At 36.1% G+C, this 22,305-nt stretch overlaps 2 protein-coding genes across 8 annotated transcripts; one reads left to right on the top strand and one right to left on the bottom strand.

The window, feature by feature from the left end:
• Window positions 1-2,958: 2,958 nt before the first annotated feature.
• Window positions 2,959-9,809, bottom strand: LOC108986468 (two-component response regulator ORR21-like). Of its 7 annotated transcripts, none has more exons than XR_001995369.2 (7): window positions 9,247-9,809; window positions 6,579-6,731; window positions 6,104-6,502; window positions 5,843-5,919; window positions 4,030-5,214; window positions 3,745-3,852; window positions 2,959-3,405 (listed from the first exon to the last, which is right to left on the bottom strand). XR_001995369.2 is itself a non-coding variant. In XM_018959092.2 (7 exons), exons 1-5 carry the CDS (start codon window positions 9,446-9,448, stop codon window positions 4,030-4,032), a joined length of 2,016 nt encoding a protein of 671 aa, XP_018814637.1. In that variant the 5' UTR covers window positions 9,449-9,809; the 3' UTR covers window positions 2,959-3,405; window positions 3,796-3,831. The 7 variants fall into 7 exon arrangements, 3 of the variants coding, with proteins under 3 accessions (XP_018814637.1, XP_018814638.1, XP_018814636.1); XR_001995371.2 differs by having other exon boundaries at window positions 3,796-3,852; XR_001995372.2 differs by having other exon boundaries at window positions 3,801-3,852.
• A 9,290-nt stretch (window positions 9,810-19,099) lies between these two features.
• Window positions 19,100-20,928, top strand: LOC108986466. Its single transcript, XM_035686335.1, has 2 exons — window positions 19,100-19,513; window positions 20,601-20,928. The coding sequence occupies exons 1-2, from the start codon at window positions 19,163-19,165 to the stop codon at window positions 20,778-20,780; spliced, it is 531 nt and encodes a 176-aa protein (XP_035542228.1). The 5' UTR covers window positions 19,100-19,162; the 3' UTR covers window positions 20,781-20,928.
• The last annotated feature ends 1,377 nt before the right edge of the window (window positions 20,929-22,305 follow it).

Here is a 22,305-nt window from a genome sequence, read left to right as displayed (position 1 = left end):
AGGTGGGCTTTCCATGGAGAAACACGAACTAGGGGGAGAAGGGTGTGGGCAAATGGGACTCCGAAAATGGTTGAGCTAATGTGAACGCCGGAATTGACGCAGTGAAGCCATCAAGTGGCGTTCCGTCCGTCGCAAACAGTGGTGACAGTCGGGATTTGCAGGTGGAAGTACAGTGAGTGTTTTGGCTCCGTGGCTTTTGTCGATAGGTTTCGCCGAAGTGGAGGACAGGTACTGTTGGGGGGGAAATAAAGGAGATTTCGCGTTTTGGCGCCTCAACATGTAATCGCGACGTTTATACAGTGTCGCAACAAGTTAAATTTTTTTCCGGCGCACAAAATCGCCGCTAATATGGAATAAATCCCTGCAAAATGACTTAAGTGAAGTTGGAATTCGAAGTTCGGTGTTAAAAACATGCGGCGAGTATACAATCACTGCATTGCGACCATTTGATTTTCAGCGATTCTAAAATCGCCACAAATGAGAGTTTTTCTTGTAGTGAGCTAGATCATAAAGAAAAAGATGAATGGTCACATTTAACCTTTAGTTATTCTGAAACTTTGTTCCAGCAACTTCACATGCTAGGAAAGAGTGAGGTCCATTGATGATTATACAGAGGAATTCTACCACTTGATCATGGCTTGGAATGATCTGTCTAAGACATAAGAACAGTTGGTGGCATAACAACTTTGAAATCGTCAGATATGCCTTACCAAGAAGAGAAATGGAAGGATGGCGACAATGATAGTATTGGTAAAGAACAAGTTGAAGAAGCTTGGGATTATACCCTGACCAATGACGACTACTCAAAGGTAAGATGGGTTTAGTTGGACATCCAAAGATCAAGGTAAGAAAATTAAGAATTCTAGGAAGAATTCCATCCAACTCGGAGAGAATGATCCAAGCCTAAAGTGATGCGGGGAACCGTATTTGATGACGCAAAAGTGCCACATTTTACATAGATGACACTAGATTATCTTGAAAAGGTATATCAACGCAAATATGATATTAGAGGTAATATTAACCATTTGCCTCCTCAAATTAGGGCTGCTACCTGCATGGTGCAAGGCATGGATACCCTGCCCCGCTCCCCACCCCTGACCAATAAATATCCTCGTGATTCTTATTTAGTTACGTATTTAAATTTTCATGCAATAAATAGGATTTTGTATTTTTGGGCAAAACTCTCATAATTTCGAGTTTTGAAACTACTTATAACTGGTTTGTAGGTTTCATTAGGAAATTCGGATATTATTAATAAACCATATTTTTCATTAATTTTCTCACTATTTTGGTCTCTCTTAATCTTAATTCTTAATTTTCATTGATTAGTTAGTTACCAGAATAATTTTAATTCTGTCCAGCATCACAAAGACAATGCAAGTTGACACTGCTGAGTACGAACCTTACTTTATAAAAGGAGAACTGAGACAAATTACAAGCGAATCCTTGTCACAACTGTCACTTTAAAACACAAAGGTCCCCCACACCCAATAATTGCCTAATTAAAAGATGCTCTTCAAACACATACAATGAAAACCATAAAAAAAATAAAACTTTTCCATCTTTTTCTCAAAAGCAAACACAGGGTAACAGGTGTTTGCTCTATTGTGTTATTTATTCACTTTTTCGTAAAGGAAAGTCAAGTTGCTAGATATATTGTTTTAGAGAAAATCTATTTAAAAATCTTATTTTTATTTTTTAGTATTTTTAAACACTCATTACACATTCAATGTAGAAGTTTTTCATATCAATTATGCTAAAAAAAGTAACATTTTGATTTTTTTTAAAATAATAATTAATCCTACTATAAGTGGTGTACTAACACACCGAATTATGTTTAACAAAACTCATTTTTTTAATATTTCTAAGGTATTCTATTCTTTGAATACATTAAAGTTAAAGGTTATTTTTTATGGATCGAATTATTGACACTATAACGGCTCGTTTGGAATCTTGGATAATAAGATGAGATGAAATGAAATGATTTTAATTGAAAATTAAATAAAATATTATTATAATATTATTTTTTTAATATTATTATTGTTTTGAGATTTAAAAAAGTTGAATTGTTTATTATACTTTGTATAAAAATTTGAGAAAATTATAATAATAAGATGAGATAATTTATGTATCTAAACCGGACCTAAACTTAAATTTGATTTTTATTTTTCTCTGATTTAAAATTTATTGGTGGGAATGAGTGGAAGATATTTCATAGAAAGAAAAAGTACTTAAACAAGGAGTCACGCCGGCCACAAATATGCTACTAAAATAATAATAATGTGAACTATTTGATGCTGCAGAAGGGGCAAAAAGGAAAAAAATAAAAACATGTGATTTTCAAATTTCACATGCTCTGAATCAAACTGACAAAGGACTTTTTTGGCATTACATGCAAAGTTAGCTTTCACCCATTTCTCAAGAATAAAAATAACAGCTTTATACTCTGAAAGAGGAAAGGAATTCCGAATTCATTTACAATTTTGATCACATGGAACAGTAAAAAAAGTTTAAGGTGCAAAAAGAGAAGTTTGACCTCTAGACTTGCTAGAAGAAAACAAGTAGAAGTAATGAGAATGAAAATGAAAATGAGAAGTAGAGACGGATTCGCTGTATCTTGAACAAAAGCTCCCACCTCCAAACCACCAAGAGCATTTGAAACCTTCTTTCATCAACACAAGAATGATGAGTTGGTTCGTCCCATTTGCCAACATCTCAAATCACACCAACTTTTGTGAGCTACCAGGGATTGAGCCTTCTAACAAAACCTAGGTTAGATTAGGCTCGAGAGGTCAGCTTGCCTCGTTTGTTTTCGTAAATGAAATAAGATGAGTTGAGATTAAAGTTAAAAGTTAAATAAAATATTATTAAAATATATTTTTTATTTAAATTTGTGAAAATTATAATGATTAGATGAGATGAGACGAGACGAGTTGAATAGAATTGTGAAAACAAACGAGGAATAAAAACTTAATTTATATTTACAACTAGTAGTAAATAAATGGGTATTTCAATATCTTAAAACATAAAAACTACACAATTATGTTGGCAAGATGCCACCATGTTGTACACCTAATTGACACTGTTGTCTGACACAACTTATTGCTCCTAGAGACTAATTAAAAAGATAATCCTACTTCCCTAAACGCACGTGAACCTGTCCGTTGTCCCCAGCATACCAGAGACGTTCACAACAAAGAATACCTTCTAACTTCTAAGAAGCTCCACAGTGCAGGGTTCGGTTCAGGCACTGGCAATCAGATCTATACTAAACATTTGAAAGATTAAGACAAAAATCCCTCTCGAATATTTGACAAGATGACAAGGGATTATCAATCGTACATGTTAATAAGGATCTGCTCTACAAGCTCACCGCACATCGCAAGCTCCCCGCACATCGAAAGCCTGTTGAAATAGAAGTTTTGAATGAGATATTTCACAAACATAAACAATAATCATACATGTTAATAATTATCAGCTTTACAAGCAGGATTGCAAGTCTTATTGATGCATTCCTCTCATATGCAGCAGCCACCCAACAAGAAAATATCATGTTAATTTCTACCCAAATATAAAAATATCATATGTTAATTTCGACCCAAACATACAGATACTAATAACAGACTGTCTCAGGAATCGCTCTCTTTAAGAACCTAATAGTTTATGTAATTGAGACAGATTCCTGATCCGTGCAAAACATCTAATTTCTAAGTACTCGAGCCAGATTAGTTTATAAAATGCTACCATGCCAATGCAGCTGTTACTACTTATGGAATAAACACGACCCACAACCACCTTGCCTTAGCAACTCTCACTAAGATGCTATGCCACCTGCATTCCAATAAACTGCATCTGTAAGAAAAACCATCCACACTCGTATTACAAGAATGGAATGGGAATAAAACTATAAAAGAGTCCCCAACCCGGCCACCCACCTTGATAGAAAGATTATTAAAAGACAACCTAGCGGAATTTGTGCAGATATATAAAGCATAGAGAATTTACATATCCCCAAGTAAAGCAATTTACCTATTCTGTAAAAACACTCGTGACATCATTCGACGAAAAGTGGTGTAATATAGGGATGCCCACTTTTGTGTTCTCCATAAAATCAACATTTGGCTCCAGCTTCACTCTGTTGTTATCCACATATAATTTTCCGTGGCCCAAGTTGCTCATTGGTGATTCAAACTCATCTACTGCAAATCGACTTGGAAAGCATGTCCCTTTACCGACAAATCCAAGATTCTGAAGAGGTCCTTGATCAACCATTTCAACAGTTTTTGCAGTATAAGAACCCTGAATATCATGCCTATTTGGAGCAAAACCTGGCAACTGTCTGGCAGCACTAAATGTAATGGTCAAATTTTGACCTTGCTGACCCATGTTGTTATTGGCATTTACAGAGCAAGAGGACATAGGAGATGAAATGGAACCTGGGCCTAAGTAGCCACCAGGCACACCCGCCGTAGTATTAAGACCCCCATTTGGGAATTGTGCAATATTCAGTGAAGAATTATTTGATCGAGATGAAACAAGACTGTAATCAATAACAGAACTCCGGCTAAAGTGGCAATTCTGACTGACTGAAGCAGGACTATCTCCTGCCTGCAAACTGGCAGATGACTGAGTGGGAACTACTAAGCAAGATGGCTGCACATTGATTAAACAGCCGGGCTCAGAAAGCATAGACTGCGGCTGCAATTCTTGTTGCTGCTGTCGTTGCTGCTGCTGCCACAAATCCATCAACATGTTGGTATTCTGAGCATTCAGCCCAACAAGATTGTTACTAGGTCCCACTGTACTGAGGTTATTGGATGGCCATGCTCCAAATCCAGAGGAAATGTCTTCAACAGAAGAAACTTTTGATTGCTGGAAGTGTTTTGAAATGTCAGATTGGCATTTTACCAAAGGCTGACCATAAGCCACTCCATGTTCAATGGGTATATGCTTGGATCCTTGTAACAATGCTTGTAGGAGAGCTGGCTGGTCCATTGCTGACATCAGGTTACCTGTTGGTCGACCTAAAAGCTCAGCATGCAGGGCTGCGAGTGTCTGTGGAGGAATTTGGCCAGAAGCAGCTAAAGCTTGGATGTCAAATTGTCCAAGTGAACCCAGTTTCACATTTGGATCCACAGGCCCGCAGATGGTATTAGAAACTCCACTTTGTTGCTGAGCTACTCCACTTAATCTCTTCAAGTACAGCCTAAATTTCTGTAAATTCCAACCAGATGTTAGTTAGGAATTAACAAGAATCCATAAGTTAGAAATTATTATCAAAAGGCTTATACTGAAGCAAATTCTGAAATAAATTATTCAGTGTTTAAATAAACTTTATAACTGAAACTCCAAACCCTAGTAAAGACCAAAACAAAAATTTACGAAACAAATAAAAAAAAAAAAACATAACACTGCCAACACACTCTAAATAGACAATATGCGGTGACAATGGTAAACAACTAGCCAATATATACTGAATATAGCACCTAAAATGACGCCTCCTGACTGAAAAGCAGCCTAGAATTTGACAAATAAATGGTTGATTTACAGCAAGCTCTGTGGGATGTTCTTTTGGGCTTTAGCTTGCCAGCCAGCTCAATAAAGCCCAGGGAAAACCGTTCTACATCAGAGTAGAACATACGCCATTTCACTCACAAAAAAGATATGGTTTATTCTGTTATTCATTTGACTTCCATAATTCATGCACAGAGATTATACATGCTCCCTTCTATTTTTTAAATGTCTTACATTCCTCTACCTTTTTTTTTTTTTTTGAATGGTAACATTCCTCTACTTTCTATAGATCGTGCATAGAAGATTAACATGTAGGAAAGAATAAAACCTGCAAATGGCTGGCAACATTTTCTCTAGTTAAACCAGGTACATTCATCAATTCCAAAATTCTCTTTGGTACAGCCTCTGAAACAGAAGTCACAAAGTTCTAATCAGAAATAATCAAAAGAAGTAATAATCATTTATAAAATTACAAATAAGAAAAAGCTCTAGTGAACAGCAGTTCTACCAACATCATCCACAACATACAACAGTAGCAAACCTAAATACAAATCTAAAAGCAGAAAGAAAAGGTAGTTGAAGATCGTACTGTCAAGCCCAAGTTGGTTCACAGCACTGACAAATTGCTGATGGAGTTCTACAGACCACACTACACGTGGTTTCTTTGATGTGGACAGATCATCATTTTCTAATTCGCCATCATCTTCATCTTTAGCATTGCTTCTTTTTTTCTGAGCTTTCAGTATTCCCTCTGTTCCTTCATTAGCAGAGGAAGCATATTCAGCATCATCATTTCCTCGTTTATGCCGGTCATTCTCTTCTAAGCTGCCAGAATGTTCAAGTTCTTTATTTTCATTCCACTTTTTCCTCAAAACATGCTGCCAGATATTTTTAAGCTCTTCCTCTCGTATAGGTTTAATCAAATAATCACAAGCCCCATGTCTGATTCCTTTCATTACAGCACTTGTTCTCCCATCAGCAGACATCACTGCAAAATTTATTGACACGTTAATGTGAATGAGCAAAAGTTGAGCATAATTATGGCAAGAAATTATGATACTCACTAATAACAGGAAGATCCATTTCTAGGCCAACATGCTCTAGAAGCTTATAACCATCCATATCAGGCATATGTACATCGCTCAGTACAACGTCAAAACACCCTTTCCTCTCCCGTAGGAGATTCAGAGCAACAGTAGCCTCAGAGCAAGTTGTAACTGCAACGAATGAAAAAATAGGGTTAGAACACTCATCAAAATCACATCATTTTTTTTTATAAGTAAAAGTAGTGAAGCACATCATATACACCGCTAATGGGTTTATTTGATATCTAGATCCTTAATACTTACTTTGTGTTCAAAACAAGATGACAACATTTTCAAACGCACGCACTATTTAAAAACCACATTTACCCTCTGAACATTCGGAACATGGGTAAACAAAGCACCAAAAAGTTGGCATCCAGCAGAAAAAACTAGTCAATATCTCTGTACTTATAATGTTGCCCATCAGGACAATCTAAAAAATCACATCTAATATCCCCAATTCTCTACGAAAACAAAAATACTGGTCAAAATAAGAAGTAATTGTGTTGCCCCCCATACTTGTCAAAAATAAATAAAAAAATTGTGTTGCCCCCCTCCTTTTACCTTATCCAGAAAAAAAATAAAAGTAATCAAAAAAATTCACAACTTGTTTGCTTACACATAGCATAATAAGGTCAAATGAGATATTGTATGGGGTAAATAAGATAGGTTTCCACCAATGGCCATTTAAAAAAATGGGAGAAGATTGAAGGGGGGGCAGAAGAAATGATAAACCAACCCAAGAACTCGGATTCGTCACTTATCTAAAAAACGAAAGTTTTCTTTAACACAACAACTCGGCACAAATAAAAAAAAAAAAAAAAAAAGCAGAGGAGAAGATTTAAGGGAGGGCAGAAGAGATTATAAAAGCCCAAGAACTAGGGCTAAGAGAGAGAATGATACTACCGAAAAAAAGAAGAGAAAAAGGGCTGGAAAACAAAGCACAGAGCTCTTCAAAGTTTTTCTTCAACACTAATTTGGTACCCCTTTTGATGCCCTTAAAATAGTATTTAAATAGGCTTATTTCCTAGGTATAAGCTTTTTTTTTTTATCGGTAAATAAGATTTTATTGATCGTAGGAATAGGTAAAATCCCAAGTACACGGGACCTAGGTATAAGCATTTAAAAGACCCATAAGCCCAATGCATAGGGTAGGAAAAAAATAACCGTTGAAGACCTCAAATAGCTTGTAAAACAATATTAAAATATTTAATTTTCATAACAATTCAGCACAAAATAAAAGGTTGAAAAAATAGAATTCAAAAGCCCACCTAAAAATAAATCTATACTGGAATATTTATTTTTTATATAAATGGTAGGATTACAGGCAATATTGTGTAGCTCAAATGATTAGCTACCTTAGCTGTAACGCCCCAATAGAAGGCCCAAACCACATGACCTATGCTCCAAAAGGACTAGTCAATAATACAATTAGAACCCCATTGGAATATTATAAAGAGCAAGAACTTCTCATTCCCAAACAATGTAGGATCTCATACATCACCTACCCTTATCCATATCATATGAGGTATCATAATTTGCAGAACTACCATACCCCATATGATATGGATAGGGTAGGTGATGTATGAGATCTCACATTGCTTGGGAATGAGAAGTTCTTGCTCTTTATAATATTTCAATGGGGCTCTAATTGTATCATTGACTAGTCCTTTTGGAGCATAGGCCATGTGGTTTGGGCCTTCCATTGGGGCGTTACAAATGGTATCAGAGCCTATCCCAACCAGAAATGTGGAACTTGAGCCCTGTCACCTACAATGGACAGGCCCGACGAGGACGTCGGGAATTTAAGGGGGGTAGATTATGATACCCCATATGATATGGATAAGGGTAGGTGATGTATGGGATCTCACATTGCTTGGGAATGAGAAGTTCTTGCTCTTTATAATATTCCAATGGGGCTCTAATTGTATCATTGACTAGTCCTTTTAGATTATAGGTCATGTGGTTTGGGCATTCTATTGGGGCGTTACATTAGCGCGGTCTCAATTCAAGTTTCTAAGAAAGCACACTCATTTCAGGACCAGATCAATAGATAATAGTTCACCCTCTCCATGTGCTTACCATTTCACGCTTCTCAGTCAACAGAAAATATATTCCACTATCCAATGCTTTAAGGCAAAATCACATCTCAATCATCTCAACAAGTTTTGTATAAAAGAAAGCACAATTACAACTGAAGATATTCAATTTAAGAATGTCAAGGACCTGAAAAATCCCAAAGGAAAAATTACTGATTTCCTCCTAGTCTTGTAGTAGAGAAAATAGTCTTGCATACATATCCTATTTTTTTCTAATACAAGGAAATACCAAAAGCAAAAGAAGCGACCCCACACCCGCAAGCAGACACCAAAAACACCGAAAAAGCAATCAAATTTGGATTTTATGCCCTGAAACCATTAACCACAAACTATTACTGCCAGCAGAACATTTAATAAAAACCACACCCAAACGCCAAGTAAACGCACCATTAGATTTCTGACCATAACAAATTAACCGAATTAAACCAAGCAAACAATCAAAGTATAACAAAAAAGTAAACAAGCTAGAAGCATTTAAAAAATACACCAAGCATACTCTAGTTTATCACGAAAAAACAAAAACGAATAGAAATCGGTAGAGCACGTACCGTTATACCGGCACCGGTGGAGCATCTGCTCGATAATCCTCAGACAAGTGACGTCGTCGTCGACCACGAGCACCCTAAGGCCCGCCGGGAACTGCTCATACCCCATAACTTCAGGATCAGAACCAGAAGCACCACTGGCCTTACACGAGCTATAGCTGCCCGCAACGCAGGTTGTCACGCTCGACTGGGCCACTCTCTGCATGGCCGCCACAATAGAAAACCACAATCAAACACGCGCACACACTCACGGTCTCTCGCGCACTCAGTAAAAACTAAACCCTAGTTTGCCGCTCTCTGACTTCACTTTGCGCCCCAGAGAGTGCTCGAATTCACCATATAGACGGTCAATCGGAGCCAGATCTGATACAGTGAGCCCTCGAATCCGCCAGAAAGTAAAGGGTAAAGAAACAAACAACAGATCCGTGTAAGAAAAATGGGTGAGCTGATGGCCTGGATTCTAGGATATTTTACAAGGCCGGGGAGAGTCCGGCTGTTTGGTGATTGGGAAAAGGCGGAATTGAACAAAAAGAAACCGAGAGAAAAAGACAAAAACAGGGGAAACGAGAAAACATAACAAACAATCCAACCAACCCATAAACACTTATTACACGTAATATTAAAAAACGCGAAAATCTATTTAGGAATCTTATTTTACGTATCCAGCACACTTCACATATCAGCAGATTCTTGATATAGAAAGTTTTCTTCAAAAATATTTATGTTTTAATTTTTTTAAAGTTTTTAAAAAACTCTACTCACTGTATAGTAAAACTCTTCGAAAATTTAAAAACATTTAAAAATAAGATAAAAGTCTTTTAAAAATTATATTCTCAAATCAATATATAAAACATACATAATAAATTATTTATATGATATAATTTAATTTAAAAGATAAATTTTAGAAATTGAGTTTTACAAATCAAACTTTTACCATTTAAATTACGTGGATGGTGTGCTTTACATACCAATTTGATAATAGAACAACTCAAAATTATCTATAAGCTTATATAAAAAAATTTAAATTATAACCTGAGTTAAAATTTTTGTAGCTTATATATATGAAAATGATTGCACACCTTAAGATTATATCTAGTATTAATATATTTATATTTTTTGTATTAGCACTGGCAAGTAGTTTTCCGTAAGTGCATCTCTAGTAATTTAAAAAAAAAATTATTAATCCGATGGTCCTTAGAGATTATTTGTAAAATTCGAACATTAGACCTTGAAGGCAGCATAATGCCAAGACAAGACCTTTATCACTTGAGTCAACCTCTAATCAATTAAAATCCGAGAAGAAGTAAAATTCTTAGATTATGGTTAATAACCATCCCAAGAATTCAAATATGCTAACAAAATTAAATGGACAAGAAATACAAATAGTAGTTTAATCAATTAAAATCACCCCATTAGAAATCGAACAAGACAATTACACAATTGCTCCTGTTTAAATAATAAGATAAGATGAAATAATTTTAAATAAAAATTGAAAGTTGAATAAAATATTATTATAATATTATTTTTTAATATTATTATTATTTTAAAATTTAAAAAAATTAAACTATATATTATATTTTATGTAAAGATTTAAAAAAATTATAATAATAAAATAAGATGAGATAAAATTATTTCCACATCTAAAAGGTGAGGCGAGTCAAAACCGAAAATACAATTGACGCAAGCCACAAGGAGCAAAATTATGAAAACCAATGATACAATTATCTGGAAAAGAAGTGTTAAATCTATATAAATATGTTGTTGAGTAAGGTCATGCGTTGATATGACTAAAAACCATATGTTATATCTACTTTAAAATAAAATAAAATGTGTTTTATAATTTAACATATCATATCTAATCATGTAAATTTGTAAAAAAACATTATAACATCTATATGTAGACTCAGCATTTCTCTATCTGGAAATATGGTAAGACTAGAAACGAGAGAAAAAATAAATAAAAGCTAATGACAAAATAAACATAACGTTAAAAGGATTTAAAAACTCCTAAGAAAGATGCATCTATATCTAAAAATATAAGAAAAAATCTACACAACTTCTTACTATTCACATAATCTCCACACACTATATTTTTTTAATTTTTTTTTTCTTTTATCAAATATTTAATATATGAATAATAAATAGAAGAATTGAATTAGTTTAAAAAGAATAAACTCAAAAAAAAATTAAAATTTTAAAAAAATATGGTATGTAGAGGTTGGAAGGTTGGGTAGCATTGCTCCAAACATAAAAGTTATAAATCAACAAGAAACAGAATAGACTCAAGAGAAATATGTCTGATTAATCTCATCGAGATGATCTTCACTAGAGCTCGTTTGGATAGTGAGATGAGATAGAGATGATTTTAGATAAGTTAAATAAAATATTATTAGAATATTATTATTATTTTTCGATTTAAAAAAGTTGAATTATTTATTATATTTTATATAAAATTTGAAAAAGTTGTAATGATAAGATAAGATAAGATGAGATGAGATGGGTTAAGAGCAATGTTTTAAATACCGTACTGGAAGCCATACCGGTTAAGGCACTGGAACGAAATATTTCAATACCGATACCATTTTATGTACTGTTTAAGGATAGTCGATATATGACAAATTTTAAGCTACCGAAAATTCAAAGCAAAAGCAAAAATGGGAATCAATGAAGAATTTTTGGACGACAAGGCCAAGCAAATGAGAGATCTATTCTCAAGATTCTCCTTCACCACCATTTGGAAAATTCAAACCCAAGCTTCAAGTAGGGGTGGGCAGCGGGGCCCCGCCCGGCTTCTGCCCCGCCCCGCATAGAGAAGGGATAGGGGGCGGGGGGCGGGATGACCCCAGCGGGGCCCCACCCCGCCCCCGCCCCAGCCCCACATTAAAAAAAAAATTTTATTTATATATATTAAATAAATATATTGTATATAGATATACACAATTTATAAAAGACTTAAAATTATATTCAAGTCATTGGATTGCTTTGGCCTCCTAGGCCAATCTTTATATAGGAGGCCAAGGCAATACAATAGTCATCTTTAAGCAATGTGGGACCAAATTAATCCAAAATCTAACTCTAATGAGTTTAAATTTTTTTTATATTTATAAATTTTAATTTATTATTTAAATTATAGTATAATTTTGGTCTAAAAAAATATTTTTAGACCAAAAAAATTTTTTTTTTTAACATAATGGCGGGGGGGGGGGGGGGGGGGGGTGGCGGGTGCTGGGGGGGGGTGCCTCAAAACCATGTAGCACCCTAGCTTTCAAGCTCAAATTCTCAGATTTGGAATTTTGACCCTGGAGGAGTCACCACCATTTGTTTATTCACAAGCTCCCAACTACGAAAAAGCAACCATTTCGCAAAAATGATAATACCGGCACGATCATTATATTTCATTCCCAAGTCCAATTCCAATTCTATTCCGTTCCAAACAAGGTCGGCGTCTGCGACGCCCAAGTCTACTTCACCTCGGTTAGGAGCGAAGCCATCTGCGAGAGCAACCTCCGCTTGGTCTGTCACAGTCTTCGAATATTCAAGGACATGGGCTTTGAGCCAGTTTCATTTACAATTTCAATTTAGCATGTATTTGGACTACAAGATAGCTAATGGGCCTTGGGCCTTGGTTTTATTTCCCTGTATGTTTTTTGTGTTAGCTTGGGCCCATGTAGGGTCATCTCCTTTATGTATGAGCCAAGGGCTCTAGGGTAGAATCATTCAGAAAAGTTCATGCAAATGTTATTTCTTTTTCTCTTTACCATCTTTTTCTTTTCTTCAATGGAGGTGATCCCCTCGAAGTAAGTAATTTTCTTGTATATTTTCTAGTTAGCCAAACACTTACTATCAGGTGTATTACAAGTGGTATCCAGAGCCAGTCTTTCCTTGGCATCGACTTTATCAATGAGAATGGAAAACATCATCTCAGCCTTGCTAAATATCAAAAAGTTAATGGAAGACAATCTTCAACGCTTTGATGTTGTTCAACAACATCTGAAGGATTTGCGGGAGAGTCACAACAACATGCACCAAGTTTTCAACAATCCCTTGACGAGTTTGCTAGCAACTTTCAGGAAAGCATCAACCAATTAGAGGAACAAACATGTGACATACAAGAGGACGATGCTGTTGCTGTGGACGAAAAAGAAGAAATTAAACCACAAAATTACGAAATACAAGACAAAGAACAACCAGATACAACGAGGGTGGAAGAAAAAAGCAAAGAAGAACGAGCCGCACGATCGATTCTTGTTGGTGAAATTATCAAATGTGAACTCAACATTCCCAGGGATGATGTTCATCGAGATAGAGGTTACCATCGAGCTGTTTATTTAGGGATTTCTCCAAGCTGGAATACAACATTACTGTGGCTACAGCCTCAAATTTCACGCTCAGATTTTTAGATTAGGGAGTTTGATCCTGGTGGTAGCGATTTTCAGTGTCTCCATTCCGAAATTTTTCTGTCCTCACTCTCCTTTTTTTCTTTCCCATGAGCGCCATTTTTTTTCCGCCCCCATCTCTGGATTACACCTTCTCTCCAACATCCCCGAATATCTCAAACCCCCTCTTCAATCAGTCTCGTAGCTCAGAAAAAGAAAAATCATCCCTACCATCTATCGCACCTAGTGAGCTCAGTATCCACTCCATGTTCGAAAGAGGTGGTCAACTCTCCACGAAAATTGGGTCATTGGCTCACACCCCCGTCAAAACATCCCTCTCCACCATCAGAAACCGAGATCTCTCTATGCCCACCAAGCATCTTCAAAGGCCACGCTGAGCAAGCCCGCGGGAACACCGATTTCCGAAGCAGCCCAAGGGTTGTGCCATTTATAGGCTGCAGAGTTTATGCAGTGAAATACATGGTTGATCCTGAGAGCGATGAGGTTTCTGCGAAGATAAGGTCGGTTCTGGTGAAGGCTAATGAGTTGCACTTTGAAGATGATGGAACTGAAGGGATTAATAGCTCCGAAGCACAAGAGGCGTCTTTCATGAAGACATTAACTCAATCAGATGGAGAATCAAACAGGAAGGGGACCATATCACAGTTATTTACACGTCCAGAGACGAGTCGTCAGCAACACCAGTCTGAGCTAGCCGCGAACGTGGAGGGCGAGAGCAAAGAAACAGAGAACCTGCGCCTGATGCTCCGAGACTTTACAATTCTTTAATATGAGATTTCCGTCAGATTGATAGAGGAGGATTTACTCTTGCATGACCTCCATGTATTGGTTGCTTTTGCAGAGCAACAATCGATATCCAAGAGATTAAAGCAGGGCATTACTCAAGTCATCTCTATCATTGATGGTCAGCATCAGCCGTGGTTGAATGGCACTATGTGGGGGCAAATTTCAAGTCTGGGCAACTCTTTGCTTCGGATAATGGATTACCTGAAAACCGTGGTCCCTTCACAACTCGTCGCCAAGCAAGGCTCCAATCACACTCTCATACTAAGATGTAGAGATGAATTTGAGCTTAACATGTTTGATGAAATGCTTGAGAGAAGGGTAAAATCTAGTTATGCAATAACCACTGTTGTCGGCAACAAAGCATATTTGATTGGGGGAGTTAATGATGCACCATCGTTATCAAGTGGAATTCATATTTTTAACCAAACAGTAGGCAAATTGGTGAATCCTATTGTGCCAAGTTCTACCCCAGATAATTGTATAGGGTTTCTTGAGGTGGGCACCCTATGTGTTAGGAAACTGAGAAAAATATTGAGGAATGAAGTTGTTGCTTGGAGCAAGGTTGTGAGGGACAATGCTAATAAATTAGCCATTATTAGTGATCCCTTTGGAATTTGTAAGGGTAGACTAATATCCATGCTCATGAAGGAATTCCCTTCGATGTTTGGAGTCTCTGTGAGACGTAGAACCTAGCCTTCCAAGGGCTGTGGGAGGGATGGAGTACATTACCACTTCACTGAACCAAATGCTATGAAGGAGAGAGAGAGAAATGATGGCAAGGATAAGTCTGCACAAGACTATGTTGTTTCCTTCAAGGCTATTTGCATGGGCTTCGCAAGAGATGGTATAGAAGATGGAAATTTTGATTGGATCACTGATGATGAGCTGGAAGTTAATAATTTCCAGTTACAAAGGAAGAGGGGCAGCCAAACCGCACCTTGTGGACAAGGTGCTTCTATAAACAAACAATTTCCATCAACGAGTCCAACTTCTCCATTTCCAAACAATAAACCCAGCAGTAGAGAGGGAGAGAAACCACCATGTTAGGCTTCTCATTCGGTTCTCAGAACTACAACCCCTGATTTTGTCGGTATGGCTGCTAGGATTTGGGCTAACAGAGGATGGGGAAGATATAAAGAAGGTCATGTCGTTCGGCATTGGAAGGATACACAACATTGCTACTCTCTTGACATGCGAACACAACAAATTTGGGTTTTATCCCTTCAAGCTCTTCCAAAAAATCTGAGAGGTAAAAAGTCTGTCACTCCTCTTGTGCTTGATGTATTGCCGCTGAGGGGTGTTTTAGAGCCTTTTTATAGAGGAAGGGGTGGGCTGGCAATTGTGGTGTCTGTTAGCCATGGTATCACTTTTTCGCCTTGGCATTGGTATTGGCGATTTGTTCCTCCGCAAAAACGAGGCCCACATCAAAGTGCTTAAGCCCACAACATTTTGTTTGACTAATGTTGGAGAATGGGACAAATTTAGAAATATAGATAGGGATATTCTCGTGCTACGAGTTCATGTGAGAATGAATAGTAGTGGCATAGGATTGGGCTTGTACGGGGCATTGAAGGCTCTAAGGTTGATAAAATACATAATGGGAAAATCTGGTGTGGAGTTCAGGAGAAAAATGCAAAGACATTCAGCTGTTGTTCGACAGACGACGATGATCGTTTGCAGTCTAGTGCTTGGCATTTTTTACGGACTGAGTGGAAAGGTGGACTTCACTGTTATGCACCTTCATTCAACCACTACTTCCTTCCCTAGTACGTGGAACTCTTCTAGTAGTCAACAGTGTATTGGAGGTACACACCAGTGCTCTGCATATTCTACAAGTGTTTCTTCACAGAAAACATGGACTATACGCAGCTCTACACTAATTACCCACACCTTGTGGGCAAGGTGTTTTGATGGGGATGACATTTGTAACACGCCGATCTAACAGGAAGAAGAACAAGGCACGTAAGTATGAGTTATGGGAGTTTGGAGTTTGGAGTTAAGAGTGTCGGCAGCAAGGGTTCTTCAAGAAGATACCTTTCTTAGTTATGAGATGGGTTTGCGTGGGCTGAAATAAAAACATGGGCTAGAAGCAGTAAACATGGTCTGAGAAGAGAAGTAGAGATGATGGGCTTCGAATGAACCAAGGGCCCGATCCATATCTTACTTATAGCATTTTATTTCTTCAAGTCTGTAACCGAACCCTCTAAGGGTAATCTTGTCTTTACATATTATTAATATAACTCGAGTAGCAATGGCCGAAGGAATCATCCAGAACCTGTTATTGAATTTGTTAGTCTGTTTCATCTATGGAGGAGCTCCCCTCGAAGAGAGCAATATCTTTTCTTATGAAATACATGTGAATTTCTCATCATATTGATTGCATTCCATTATTCTCCTATTCTAATCTATTACAACAAAAAATCGTAACGAATTCTTGTTGAATCAAGTCATCAAATCGAGTTGCAACAAGAATAAAACAGGCTCTCCAAACCCAACAATATTGGCATGGAAATTGCTGATGGAATACATACTTTTAATCTTCACAATCAAGAGGTATTCTCAGGAACATCAAACAATTTTACTTTAATAATTCGCGATCAACTAAGTAATCTTAAATGTCCTAATCTAAGGGATTTTAAATGGTAAAAAGATATCTTTATGTCAAGAATAACGACAAGAGAAATCTTACAAAATGTCTTCGAGAAAGAAAAAAGGAAATTTGGACAGCAATCCATGTGCTTTACCCTGCTTTTGATTGGGTCATTGTGCAATTGTTTTTTAGGAGCTAAATCTCACCGTTGTTTTCAAATTCAAACTCAATATGTTAAGGGAAATATGTTAAAGCCATAAATGTGTATCTTTTGTTGAGTTTGAAAGAAATGATTGTGGTTTAGCAAAATTTCACCCGTTAGATGACACTAAGATTGATACAATGCCAAACCGTATACCCCACTATACTCTTAGAAGAGAAAAGATATTTGCAACCATAAATTGTATAACCGTCGCGTAATTATTTTGAAAAAAATGAATAAAACATGAGACTCACATGAAGAAAATTTAATTTTTTAATAATAGTCTCCACTCTTTTTCAAATCGATTACGCGACATTTACGTATTTTACGGTTGTATGTAGAATTACTTATTCTAGAATACTAAGGACTTTCTACAATAAATAATGTTAAATATAGTTTTAAGGTGTGCAAGTCTCACACTTTCTTTAAAAAAAGTGAGATCCATCATTAAAAGATAATTTTTTATGTAGCTTTCAGATTTATCCATTTTTTTTAAAGTGAATGCGTGGTGTTTGCACACTCTAAAATTGCAATATCATTTCACCATACTGCATTCATAGCCATATACTTATTTTTTCAAACATCCATTGGATAATAAGATTGTCTATGAGATTGTACATGTAAATCCTATGGCTATTCAAAACATGCATGTTATCGTTTAAAATTCAAAATTCATCTAATAATGCTACAAATCACACTCATATCTCACTTTCCTCATATAATAAGATTGTCTACGATATTGTACACATAATTCCTATGGCACTTAGTGCATGCCTCTTTTGTAGGGATTTGAGTTTGTAAAATGTAATAGGGATGCTCAAGTTGTTAATGCAGTTAATAACTCTGTTGAAAATTTTAGCATGTATGGGCATCTGGTGGAGGAGCTCAAATTGTTTTTACATGGTGCTTCTGCCAAAAAAATTCAACATGTAAAAGGAGGACTGCCAATCAAGTTGCTCACCATTTAGCAAAGCATATTTTGTTATGTAATCATGTAATTATAGATGTGGAAGTTCGTGTATTGCATTAGATCTGTTGTATTGTCTAAACTGATTTCTTATTAAAGGAATACAGTTACTTATTTAAAAATAAAAATTCTACTAATCATTTTTACACACCACAAGTTATATATAATTTTTTATTTTTTTATCGTATCAAATATGTAATGTATGAATTATAAGTAGAATAATTCAATTAATTTAGGAAGAATAATACCAAAATAATTTTAAAAAAATAAGTCTGGTATGTAGTGTGTAGAGATGATGAGTAACAAAACTCTACAAATTATTCTCATATCCTACTTTCATTTTACTATGTAAAATATAACACTTTTGTTAGTACCCTTGGATAATTATTTGCTTTTAAAAGAAGAAAAATAAAAGTTAGTGGGCAATGTCACCTCATCCTAATGAGATCAAAGTGAGGTGAGAGTGTGGTTTATAGAATTTTTTTGATAAAATTTTAAAATTTAAAATTTAAAATCTAAATTAAAAAAATATTAATAAAATGATACTGTAACTTAATATATATAGATATATAATATTGTACATAAAAAATGATAAAAGTCTCCTAAAATTTTAAGAAAAACACTACTCTCACCTATAAAATCCACCGAAAAAACTCACTGATTGAGTTATTTTTTTATTTAATGGTTAAATAAGTGTTTTTAAATGAATTTATAACTTTTATTTATTTTTTTAAAATGTTTAAAGAATTTTTAAAAAACTATTTAAAAAAAATTTTGGCCGGTGGATCCCTCGGTCGGGATCCTCTGTGGGAGTAGCAGCTGCCAAATTTTAATTGGGAACAAGGACAAGCATGTAATAGGATTGCACACGTGTCTCTTATCTTTTAAATCCAGAATCAAAAACAGAAGGCTTCCGGAGAGGGTACTGTACAGTCTGTACTTACGAGACCTGGCCTCTGAAGTCTGAAGCACTAAAAATGCTTCCGAGGACATTGTTGACAAACTTGGGAGGATCTGCAGTGCTATCCGTACCCTCTGTTTTGCCCTTTTTTCTCCAACCAAGCATTTCTATCTGCAGAGTTTGCATTCGGACTGCCATTATTGGGTCTCCAAAACTGAGCAACCAACGAGTTTTGAGCACTCGGTGCGCTGCGAGGAGGAGAGTGAGATATGACGATGACGACGACGACGACGACGAAGGAGATGAAGAATACGGGCACAAAGAGGAAATTGCGATGTTGGAATTATATAGCCAGTCTGCAAGGGGAGAAGCGCTCATTGTTCATGCAATGGTGGATGAGGAGGAAGTGGAGGTGCTCATCTTCAAGGTGCGTTTTCTTATTGTTTCCCTTCTTTTGGGGGTTTTTGAGCCATGGAATTTTGAGTCACGGTTTCACGTGAGGACTTTGATAGTTCGGATTTCAATTGCAAAAGGAGTAGTTGTTCAGGAAGGCTAATCTATGTTCTTTCAATTTTTAGTGCTTCACACGACCTAAAAACAGAATGGGTAGTCTCTGCTGGCTTTTATTGTGATAGATCATAGAGTAATGCCGATTTTGCACTCTGGAGTGTGCAAGTAGTGAATAGTAGTGAGGTAGTGAAAAGTAGTGTAAGGTTTCGTTTGGGCAACGAGGTATTATCTGGAATTTGGTGAATAACAGTAAAAAAAAACTAATGGTAGAATATTAAATAATAATAAATAATAGTGAAAAGTAGATAAAAAATAATAATAAAATAATAAATAATAATGAGATATTATGATAATACCTATTTTCAATATCCAAACTAGTTAAGAATCTATAAGTCTCGCTAATTTTTTTGAAAAAAAGTCGAGTTCACCGTTAAGTGTGTTAGCATTACACACTATTTTAAAAAAAATTAGATTTTACTATGAAAAAATATTTTTTCAATTTACTATTTTTTTTGAAGGTAGTGAGCACTAAATCCTAGGATTATAAATATCATTTCTCAAATATAACTCTATTATTTATCGGTCTTCTACTTTCACACCCAATAACTGGAGAACATAGTTTTAACACCCAATACTGCTCTTTCTTACTCTGAAAACTTTCAATTTTTCTGTCTTTTTTCCTTATGGAATTGTTTTACATTTATGTTTTTATAACTTTTAGCTAGAGAGTCTTAAAAACATACTAGAATGTGTATGCCAAAAGCTAGGGAAAAGATGTGAAGAAGAATGTTTTAGCTCTAATGATGATTAGAAAGCTTGGCCAAACTATGGGATCTTTTTCTACAACTTTCAAAGAACTTTTTCATCAGCCAAAATTGAACTAAGTTATAGTTTTGACATCAATGCACCTTTTTACTCTCTTTCCCATCTCTCTAAGTTTATGGTGATCTACACAATTTAATTATTATCTGTTGAAAGCTATGTTTCATATATGCATGTTTCAGGGATTCTCTTCATGCTTGAGCGGTAGAACCCCACCAGATCCATCAAGAAGTGTTCTTCCTGCTAGGGCAGTGATAAAATCCATAGACATAATTAAAGGACCTTTCGACCCGTCTAATACAGAGTACATTCGGAAAGGTCTAACATGGGAAGCATTTAAGACCAGTCTCCTAGCCACTTAAACAGTTGGAGCATCATAGTGTTCCCATAAATCCCTCCACCCTGTGGAAGGTTCCGAGTATCTTTAAGAAAAACCGATGAGATTCTTCGTCGCAATCCTTACACTTAAACTTCCATTGTCCAATATGAGATGCAGTTGATTATTTTTTATTTTTATTTTTTGCTGTCGGGGAACCTCTCCAAGACAAGACCCTTTGGACCCACCCCTGCAGAGTAAACCCCGGTCCCGTACACCGTATCCGAGAAAATTTTCCTACACGGAATGGGTTAAATCGCTGACTTTTCATCAGGGAGTGTGGCCCCAAAGGATTGTTTGCACCTATTAGCCTTGTGAAATCATTACACTGTTCCTTTGAATCTTATCACCATATTGACATAAAGAAGCAAAAGATGGGAATCTTGCTAAAGCAATTTAAAATTTATTATGTTCTAAACAAGCATGGTTCTTGCTAATCTAAAAGTAGGGAGAAACTAATTTTGACTGCTTGCCACATTTTTTATTGAGTTCCTTAAGAAAAGATGAAAGCTTCTGCTTATGAATTTGGAAAGCAAGAAAGACTAATTCCAGCTATATATAACATGGTTTGCTTAAGTGTGAGAACAAGAGGATCAGATAGTATATATCCATTGGATATTCAATGACATGCATGCGGATTCCAATATCTGAAAACATCTGCCCTCACCCCATGTTGAATCTATACATGTATTCTTCTAACATATTCTACCCTTCAAGGAGAAATGTAAATTAGTGAGGTCGATTTTCTCTTTGGCATAACTTGTTTATGAGTAAAATTTACATAGAAACAAGGATACAAGTGGAGAGCTTTTGATCAAGGTGGTTTGAAGATGGATGTGTGGTTGAAGGTGGAATAGATGGTATGGGAATGTTGCCAAAAATGAAATTGGCAGCAACCCATTTTGCAAGATTGTCCGCAATGAAATTGACACTTCCGTGAATCTCGACAACTTGCCATGATTTGGTGTCTTTGAGGAGCCACAAGATGTCATTTTCTTTCTGGCTCAAGTAAAGGTAGAAACCAAGAACTCAAATTGTAAGCTCAACCTTTTGTGTTTATTATGCATTAATTATGACTTCATCGATGCTTCTTGTGTGGATTGATGACCTAGTTAGAAAGGCCTGACTGATGATTATTTTATTGCCGAACCACAAAGAAGCAGTATTGTGGACAAACCTCAACTTAAGCGTGGGGCTTATCATCTGACCATAGGATAACTAGCTTTTTCACTTCAATGGTTACAGTTCCAAACATAAATAATTCAAGCAAACTCAAATGCGCACAACAAGGAGAAAGGGATTTATTATATATCATTTACTATTCACTTTTACATTCTATACCTATAGCTTTTTCATAGGGTGTTTGAGTGTTTTTCATAAGGTACGAGGGTGTTTTTCATAGGATGTGGGGTGTGGGGTAATGAATAGTAGCTGATGAGAAGAATTTTTCAAATGAGAAAATGCCTAAAATATACGGACTTTTATGGAGTTATAAAAGAGATTTTCAGTTT

This window comes from Juglans regia, chromosome 16, assembly GCF_001411555.2.
Source record: "Juglans regia cultivar Chandler chromosome 16, Walnut 2.0, whole genome shotgun sequence".
NCBI lineage: Eukaryota > Viridiplantae > Streptophyta > Magnoliopsida > Fagales > Juglandaceae > Juglans > Juglans regia.
This window is presented reverse-complemented; position numbering and strand designations above follow the sequence as displayed.